A 10724-nucleotide genomic window follows, 5' to 3' on the forward strand; every position below is an offset into this window, starting at 1 on the left:
TGCCAATACACAATCCAAAGAACAAAAGCAAAACAATCAAAAAAACAGTAAATCCAAATAAAACAGCAAATAAACAGAAATCTATATAATAAAAACCCAGCGGCGTGTCCGTGTCCGGGACCGCATTCCTTTTGGCTGTATAGCCGCCCCGTAGAAAAGCCCCAGTCCGTCCCCTCTCAGAATTCCTGCTGACCCCCCTCTGTTCTTTCCCCTTTGCTTTTATTTTTCCTGTTTTGTTTTTCTAAAACAAAAGTAAAGAAATACACAGAGCGTTACATTAACGTCTTCTCTCCTCTGCCTATTAAATAATCAATAAAATGAAATAAAAAAATCACGAAAGAAACAGAAACCACAACCTACCCTTACAGCATCCACCGCGCTTCTGGCGTTACAGCCAAACACGTGATGTATGCAGGTTATGAGGTGTTACGCTAATTAACGCCTGTACTACAACAGATTATATTGTTTATATACTATTAATTATTTACAGGGATCAACTCTTTTGGGGAAGTGCATAACAAAAAAAAAAAATTAAATTATAAATAACATGTGCACTTGAGTATTTCGAGCCCCGTGTCTGAGTCGGATGGTTCCCCTGGTCACTAATTTGTGTGTTTCACTATGCCTTTCCGTCTTCAGCTACCCATGTGCACTTGTACGCAACTAAACCTGCTGCTGCAAGAGACGACACATTACAGCATGATCACGAAGCAAAGAGGCAAAGGCGTAACAGTCGCTCGCAAGAAACGGACACTCAGCATTCACACAGATTACCTCAACGACCTACCTCTGCCGCACAACGAAAGGCAACTGAAACCCCTACAGAGAGACAAGACAGATTATGCCATGATCGCGAAAGAAAGAGGCAAAAGAGTGCCAATGAGACACCCGACGAGAGGTCCTTACGATTGCAAAAGAACCGTAATATACAGAAAAGTATGGTCTCGCAGGAAACTCTGAGTGAACGCTCTCAAACTGACACTCACCACTCACAGACATTACCACAATGACGCGTCTCCATGGTACATCGTTCAGGGATTGCACTTCGACCATTTCAGGAAGTTCATGTACTGGAACACTTCTGTGGCGAAATGACTGAACGATGTCAATTTTGTGGTTCCAAAAATTTCCGTGATGAGAAACCGAAAGTCGGCAGATTTAATTCATGTTGTCACAAAAGGAAGGTAGTGTTACCAGCTGTGCGTACACACCCTCTCATACAACGTTTACTTTCTAATACACATCAGCATTCCCAAAATTTTAAACATCACGTACGTTCCTATAATAGCGCCTTAGCCTTTGCCTCGATGGGGGCACAAGTTGACAAGGTACCTGGACATGGACCATATTGCTACAAAATATATGGTCAAATCTATCACAAGACGTCAAGTTTACACCCAACAAATGGTCAGCAACGAAAATTTGCCCAAATTTATATACTTGACTCAGATGCCGCATTGCGCCAACGAATGGGTATGTTGGAAAACTTTGGCTGTCTTCCTTCCCTAATGAATAATTTGGCCTCATTGCTACATGAAATCAATCCGTATGTAGCAGCGTACAGAATGATGCGAGATTTCGAAAGTGAAGAAACTCAGTCAGCTGCACTTGCCGGGAGAGTTCCTCAAGACGTTCACATGTGGATTCATCAAGATAAAAGAACTGATAAACGGCGATATAATGCACCTACAGCAAATGAAGTAGCGATTGTCTTCAAGACCCGTGATGGTGAACCACCATTTGAACGAGACATATGTGTTCATCCGAAAGACGGACACATGCATAACATTTCTATCCTCAGTCAACATGCTGATCCAATGACATACCCACTTTTATTCCCTTACGGGGATAGAGGATGGGTAAAGGACACTCTACTACAAGGTCATGGGAAATGTAAACACATAACTCAATTACAATACTATTCATATAGACTTGCAACTCGAGATGATTTTCATCCAATACTAAGCGCCGGAAAGCTCTTTCAGCAATATTCCGTAGATGCGTATGTAAAAATCGAAGGAAATAGACTGCAGTACCATAGACAAAATCAGACACAATTATGAAGTGACCTATACTCAGGTCTAATGGACCAACTTAACAACCTCACAGCGAACAGGGGCGAAAAGCCTGGTACTACAGTAATCCCTTGCTATATCGCGCTTTGACTTTCGCGGTTTCGCTCTATCGCGGATTTTATATGAAATAATTAAATATATAACGCGGATTTTATGCTGCTTCGCGGGTTCTGTGGACAATGTGTCTTTTTACTTCCTGTACATGCTTCCTCAGTTGGTTTGCCCAGTTGATTTCATACAAGGGACGCTATTGGCGGATGACTGAGAAGCTAACCAATCAGAGCACGCAGTTAAGTTCCTGCCTGCTGAATGCACTGTTAACCAGGAAGTCTCGTCTCGCTCATTCAGCATCAACGTGTTTCGCTGTGTAAAGAGTTGTGCTCTTTTGTGTTTATCTTTGTGCATAGTCAAGCCCTTCATTATGGCTCCAAAACGATCTGCTACTGCTTCAGGGACCGTGCCCAAGCGCAAACGGAAGATGTTAATGATTGCCGAAAAGGTAAACGTTTTGGATTTGTTGAAGGCTACGATTCTTTTATTTAAAAGTAGGAAAGGAATATAAGATCTACGACCGCAGTGTCCTTTTAACCAGGGTGCAAAACGAGTTGTAAGTGGATGTAATAAGGCAGTAGTCTGGATGGAATCTGCTTTAGGGATTTGCATTGAAGACTGCCAGAAGAAGAACAACGGCAGTGCTACACAATCGCCTGAAGTGGCTCCTTTAAGGGCTGTAACACTCTCCTTTGTTGTGCAGTAAAATAAAACTCATTGTTATCGGACAAGTCATCGTGTCATTGTTGGTGAGTAACCATAATTAATTTTCTACTTACAGTACTTTAGTGTCACTGTACACACATTTACTGTATACTATTTTTCTTGTATTGTACGTATTTATTGCTGGTGGCATGTCTATCGTAATGGCTGTAACATATGTGCTATCGGAGACACTCAATATCTTTAAAATAATATTTAGGTTTTACTGTATATAAACAGTGTGTTTATATACATAATTTCAATGAATCTTACCTAATATCTAAGAGAATACAAAGGGATTATGCTGTATAACTCTGCGGGGAATATTTATAAACAGTGTGGGAGAGTTTATAAGGGCTTAAAATATATAAAAATAACCATAGAAACATATGGTTTCTACTTTGCGGATTTTCACCTATCGCGGGGGGGTCTGGAACGCAACCCCCGCGATCGAGGAGGGATTACTGTATATGCATACTGCCATTGACTTTTCAAGGAAGTCCCAGAGCTCAACAACAAAATTTCCAGGATGCCATGGCTATTGTGCGGAAGTTTGGGAAACCAGATATCTTCCTGACGTTCACGTGCAATTCTCGATGGACAGAGATACAGCGTAATCTCAAGAATGGCAAACAGGCACATGATCAGCCAGACCTAGTAGCCAGAGTATTTCAGCTAAAATTGAAAGAGTCAATGCGAGACTTATTGGTAAACAAAGTACTTGGATGTGCAGTAGCCCATGTATACATCATTGAATTTCAGAAACGTGGTTTACCACATTGTCATTTACTCCTCATCCTTGCTAATGACGACAAGCCAAAAACCGCTGATGTCATAGATAACATCGTTTGTGCTGAAATACCTGACCCACATTCCAATCCCAGGTTATACCAAATAGTAAAAAACAACATGGTACATGGCCCATGTGGGATAGACTTCAATATGGAAAGTCCATGCATGAATGAGAAGCATGAATGCACTAAAGGATACCCAAAGGATTTCTCAGTTGCAACTCGCGACAATGTCAGTGGATATCCAATTTACCGACGACGTCAAGATGGCACAAATATGAATGTTGGTAATTACCAAATAGACAACCGATGGATTGTTCCGTATAATAAGTACTTATTGTTGAAATACAATGCACATATTAATGTTGAAATATGCTCCACTATAAAGAGTATAAAGTACCTCTTCAAATATGTGTATAAGGGCCACGGTCATGCTACATTAACGTTTAAGAACACAACAAATGATTATTGTTGGGACGAACCATCGATGTTCATTGACAGCAGGTATATTAGTGCTCCAGAAGCGATATGGCAAATCAGAGAACATAAAATGCACAACCAATCGCATTCAATCATTCGTCTCGCAGTTCACCTACCTAATCAGCAATGTGTGGTATTTGAAGAAGGAAAGGAAATAGACGCATGTGCTAGACCAAGTGCCAGAAATACAACACTAACAGCGTGGTTTCAGTTAAACAAAACTATTCCTGCTGCATGTGATTACCTTTACCAAGACATACCAAGTCATTATGTATTTAACTCCAAATCGACAACGTGGACTCCAAGACAAAAAGGACATGCATCTATCATCAGCCGAATGTACTACTCCATGTACGAGGGGCAGAATTATTTGACGCCATTAGATCCGTTAACGGTGTTCTCTGTAGCACCTTCAAAGAAGCAGCGCAAAAGCGCGACCTCCTTCGAGATGACACGGAGTGGCAACGATGTTTGCAAGAGGCGACTCTTTTACAAATGCCATACCAATTAAGACAATTATTTGCCATCATTTGTGCATTATGCAACCCGACGGACCCACCAAAACTGTGGGATTTGCACAAGGAAGCAATGATTGAAGATTTCATGCAAAGTTATGACCAGGAAGACAGCGAAAATAGAGCAATTACTCAAATTGAACAAGTGCTACAATTACATAATAAAAGTTGCGTAGACATGGGACTTCCACAACCCTCAGCAGTTCAACAGCAAGTTACATTCAATCTAGAAGAAGAAATGCGTATAGGTAACGACCTGTACAACCAGTTAAATGAACAACAACGCAATGCCTTTCATCACATTAATTCGCAGTTGACAATATAGAAGCCACTCAGTGATGTTTCTTCTTAGATGGACCTGGAGGAAGTGGAAAATCCTTTACATATAACGCCCTAATTCACACGTTCCGCGCCGAAGGTGTCAAATACAAATCTGTCGCATTGACTGGAATAGCAGCTGAACTATTACCTGATGGTAGAACTGTTCACTCCACATTTGGTGCTTCATTGAAGCTCACGGAAGATTCCACGTCAAGTGTTACAGCCACTTCTTATAAAGGAAAAGAGCTGATAGATACCCAAGTCATAATATGGGACGAGTACACCATGGCTTCTACGCATCTCCTCCATTTAGTTGAACATGAACAACACAGACTTTCCCTTTGGCGGCAAAGTCATGGTATTAGGTGGCCACTTCTGCTAAACACTACCCGTTGTCAAACGAGGTGACAGGACTTCTATTGTAAGTGTGTGTCTGAAAACAAGCCCACTATGGAAGCATTTCAAAACAAACATGCATGCAGATGTTTCTCAGGAAGAATTCGCAAATTGCATACTCCAGCTTGGCCATGGGTCCCTACTAAATACAGACAATCTTGGTGATGATGTCGTTCACATTCCTGCAGAATGTATTGTTGACGGAGATTTCATTGATGCAGTCTTTGGTACAAGCATTCAGCTTCACCAAGTCGAAGCTATAAGCCAAAGAGCAATACAGTAATCCCTCCTCGATCGTGGGGGTTGCGTTCCAGAACCCCCTGCGATAGATGATGTGCAAACAGTCCCTCTGCTCACACCCCCTCCGTCAGGCGCAGAGAATGTCAGGGAGGGTGAAAGACCGAGAAAAGCAAACAATGAAGCACCGCGCGGGAAGCATATCTTATATCATTGAGGAGTTTTAGTTAATATGTAATACATGCTCTGATTGGGTAGCTTCTAAGCCATTCGCCAATAGCGTCCCTTGTATGAAATCAACTGGGCAAACAAACTGAGGAAGCATGTACCATAAATTAAAAGACCCATTGTCCGCAGAAATCCGCGAAGCAGCGAAAAATCCGTGATATATATTTAGATATGCTTACATTTAAAATCCGCGATAGAGTGAAGCCGCGAAAGTCAAAGCACGATATAGTGAGGGATTACTGTACTTACGCCTATAAATAAGGACACTATGATTTTGAATGATCTTATTATTCAGAGATTAGAAGGTGTACAGAGAACCTATCTCAGTGTTGATGAGATTAAGGTTATACATGATGGGGATGACATAAACTATCCTGTAGAATTCCTACACTCATTATGTCCATCAGGTTTACTACCACATTCACTAGCTCTGAAGGTAGGTGCACCAGTGATGCTACTACAAAACCTAGATATGGTAACCTGAGATAAGTCGTCTCATCCTTGAGATGAGTCCCTCGGGGGTGATGTTATGGTAGTCCTTCCTCTTGGGGTTTCACCCACAGAACACAGGACACATATTTATACTTAAAGACACACTACAATAATACAAAATAATGAACAGACATAACACAAATTACACAAAAACATAAAAAATATAACACATAATTTAAAAAATAATAAAACTGAAAATACATCTAAATCCATACTGTAACATAAAAGTAAGCATGTTATTATGTTTGTTTTTGTATTAGTGTTGCCCTGTCCCCGTTACATAGAGTTTCAGGGGGTGGGTCCTGGGGACATTACAACTGGAGTACTGCCCTCTGACTAGATATTACAGGCAGTCTCCTGGCAACATTGAGTTTGATATGGTATTCATTATGTTACGTATTTGATCTTTCTGGAGAATCTCAATCATTTGCTCTAGTTTTGCGGATTACAAATTTCTTATATGGACTCGTATTTCATGCTCTGAGTTGCCTTTGCTGGGCACATCCTTTTGCCTATTTATCTTATTTGTGTTTTTTTTTCTTCTTTGATATATGTTTCTTTATAGGATCATTTCTAGGTTAGGGTGAGTTTTTGTACAGTTTCCTCTCTGTATTAATTTAATTTAAGAATTACGTATTAAGAATTTTTTTACTCTGGGCATTCCCTTTTTCTGTCATATGGTTTGGGGAAATGCCCATCAGGGATATTAGGCCTCAAAGAAACCTGGGGTTAAATTGCGGAGGCAAGGCCTCATTTGTGCATTTTCTGAGTTTGGAGCCTGCAAATAGGAACACCTAAAACTCCATTTCAGAGGTCAAACTGTCATTTCGTATTTCATACATTTTTTTTAGGCAAGAACATTGGCCTACACTTTTGTCTGCTCCTATTATCTTTATTTCATCTTCTTTTATTCTGTCTTCAATCCTTCTGTACATGGCCGTTTTTAGGGTGTCCATAACATCTGTACAGTTGTCTGTCTATATCATGTTGCCATCCAGGCTGGCACTTCTTTTTCTTCCATATGTGTCATTGCTGTTGAACCTCCAGGATACAATCTTCCCTGCTTTTCTATACTGGCATTAAAAACTGATCTACTTATGCCACTATTGGATTGGATTTGGAATGTACTGTTGAATTGGATTTACTTTATTGTCATACAAACCAAGGAATAACAACAAGGAATACACAGCTGAACAAAATTGTGTTTCTCCAAGCTCAATGAATAAACATAAAAAAGAAACAGGTGCACATTATAAAACAACAGATACACATAACAGAAAACATAAATAGACAGAATATATGAATACAGTAATCCCTCCTCGATCGCGGGGTTAGTGTTCCAGAACCCCCCGCGAAAGGTGAAAATCTGCGAAGTAGAAACCATATGTTTGTATGGCTATTTTTATATATTTTAAGCCCTTATAAACTTTTCCACACTGTTTATAAATATTCCCCGCACATTTATACTGCATAAACCATTTGTATTCTCTTAGATATTAGGTAAGATTCATTGAAATTATGTATCTAAACACACTGTTTATATACATTAAAACCTAAATATTATTTTAAAAATATCGAGTGTCTCCGATATCACATATGTTACAGACATTACGATAGACAGGCCACCAGCAATAAATACATACAATGCAAGAAAAATTGTATATAGTAAATGTGTGTACAGTGACACTAAACATACGTACATGTACTAAGTACTGTAAGTAGAAAATTAATTATGATTACTCGTCCCCTTGGGATTAATAAAGTATCTATCTATCTATCAATGACATGATGACTTGTCCGATAACGATGAGTTTAGTTTTACTGCACAACAAAGGAGAGCGTTACAGCTCTTCTAAAGGAGCCTCTTCAGGTGACTGTGTAGCACCACCGTTGTTCTTCTTCCGGCAGTCTTCAATCCAAATCCCTAAAGCAGATTCCATCCAGACTACTGCCTTATTACATCCACTTACAACTCGTTTTGCACCCTGGTTAAAAGGACACTGCGGCCTTTCCTACTTTTTAAGTAAAAATAATCGTAGCCTCATTGATGCCGTAATGACGTCCTACAGCAGTGTAGCTTTTCCCTTCCTCCAACATATCCAAGTCTGTTACCTTTTTGGCAATTGTTAACATCTTCAGTTGGCGCTTGGGCACGGCCCCTGAAGCAGTAGCAAGAGCAGATCGTTTTGGAGCCATAATGAAGGGCTTGACTATGCACAAAGATAAACACAAAAGAGCACAAAAGTTAACTCTTTACACAGCGAAACACGTTGATGCTGAATAAGCGAGATGAGACTTTCTGGTTAACACAACATAATCAAATTCGGCGCTCCGTCGCTGAGCCTTTCAGCACACAGGAACTTACCTGCGTGCTCTGATTGGTTAGCTTCTCAGCCTTCCGCCAATAGCGTCCATTGTATGAAATCAACTGGGCAAACCAACTGAGGAAGCATGTACAGGAAGTAAAAAGACCCATTGTCCACAGAACCCGCGAAGCAGCGAAAAATCTGCGTTATATATTTAGATATGCTTACATATAAAATCCGCGATAGAGTGAAGCCACGAAAGTCGAAGCGTGATATAGCGAAGGATTACTGTAATTGGTGGATAGTTGTAAACTTTTCAAGTGACGAAAAACATTAAAATAATGCAGAGACATAACATTTTAGGAGGTATGAAATTCTGAATATATGTGTGCAGATCTTGTATAGACAGTGGGTGGTTCCGATGATTTCTTCTGCTGACTTCACCATTCTGGAGGGACCTCTGATCTGAAACAGTGCAGCTGCCATGCCAGACTGTGAAGCTGCTGGTCAAGATGCTCTCTATAGTGTCTCTGAAGAATGTTGTGAGGACAGGAGTGGGGAGGTATAATCTCCTCATTTGTCACAGAAAGAAAAGGAGGTGTTGTTGTGCTTTCTTGACAAGATGATAGACATGATGTGCACCCCCAAGAACTTGGTGCTTTTTTTTCTGACTCCACAGCAATGCCATGGATTATACGTGGAGTGTGAGCCATGTGTTTCCTCCCAAAGTTAACAATGATTTCTTTTTCTTGTTGACTTTCAGTGAGGAGTTGGTTCACTTCCTCTCTGTAGGCCGAGTCTTCATCGTTGCTGATGAGGCCCACCACCATTGTGTAATCTGCAAATTTGATGATATGATTCAAGTCATGCCTGGCACAACAATTGTGATTCATCAAATTGAACAACAGAGGGCTCAGAACACAGCTCTGTGGGACCCCAGTGTTCGTGGTAATGGTCTCAATGATGTTTTTTCCAACACATACTGCATGGGGTCTGTCTGTTAGGAAGGCAGATCTCTAATTTCATAAAAAGGTGATGATTTCTAGTGGGTCAAGTTTTCTTAGCAAGTGCTGGGGGTTACCTGTATTAAAAGTGGAGATAAAGTCAATAAAGGGCAGTTATTCTTATTTTCCAGATGGGCCATGGTCAGATGGAATATTGCTGATATAGCACCATCACTGAAGCGGTTAGGGCAGTACGCAAACTAAAGTGGATTGAACGTTGTAGGAGGTTTGGGTATTATATAGTCCTGGGGCGTGAGTGCTTAGGGCTGGAGACTTCTTTGGCATTGATATGATAGTAGTGGCCTTGAAGCACAGAGGTACAATGGTTTGCCTCAGGGAGGTATCATAAATGTCTGTACGGAAGTTCATCAGTTAGTCAGCACATTCCCTGAGTACACACCCTGGTATGTTGTCAGTACCAACAGCTTTCCATGGGTTGACCCTGCACAGTGTCCTTCAAACATCAGCTGGGTCAAGACAGAGTGCTTCATTGCCCAGACTGGGAGCAACTTTCATTGCTGTTATGTTGTTCTTTTCTTCAAACTAGCTGAAAAAAGTGTTAAGTGTATTAAGTGTAGGAAATCAATATTGATTTCACAGAGTGGTGGAGGAGATGAGTTTCTCTCTTTCCTGGTTTGTTATGGATGATCTTAATGCAACTTTGACCCTGTAAGGAGAAAAGCAGGGTTAATACAGTGATTTCTCATTCATAGTGGTGCCCTACCAGCCCAAACATCTCTTGGATGAGATCTTTTACTCCAGCATTATGTAATTTATTTGTTAGAACTCAGTTATTTTGTTCTGACAAAGTGAACAAAGCCACCAGTTGTGTGCCCTTTTTCCAAGTAACAGCATTCCTCTTTTATTTATTGTCAATTTATACAATTCTATGTGGCTTTCCAAAAAAACCTCAGTCATGGCTGGTAGAGGATTCACCAAGTAATTTTAAAGATGATGCTTTAGTTCATCTCCCTGGCTGAGCTCCTTTCTCTGTGCCGTTTGGGTGTGAACTGCCCTTCCTTTTTGCATTACCCTTTTAATAATCATCTACACTCATGTGACCAGAAAGGGACAATTTGTTTGTTCAATTTGACCTTACTGGGTGGATGGGACTCCAGTGGGATTC

General features: G+C 40.6%; 1 protein-coding gene across 1 annotated transcript; it reads left to right on the top strand.

Annotated features, from left to right (window-relative positions):
- The first annotated feature begins 1307 nt into the window (after positions 1-1307).
- Positions 1308-4610, top strand: LOC120543335. Its single transcript, XM_039776373.1, is given in 2 exon segments — positions 1308-2140; positions 3302-4610. Coding segments are annotated over 2 exon segments (2142 nt in total).
- The last annotated feature ends 6114 nt before the right edge of the window (positions 4611-10724 follow it).

The sequence above is a fragment of the Polypterus senegalus genome, chromosome 13 (genome assembly GCF_016835505.1).
Source record: "Polypterus senegalus isolate Bchr_013 chromosome 13, ASM1683550v1, whole genome shotgun sequence".
In the NCBI taxonomy this organism is placed as follows: domain Eukaryota; kingdom Metazoa; phylum Chordata; class Cladistia; order Polypteriformes; family Polypteridae; genus Polypterus; species Polypterus senegalus.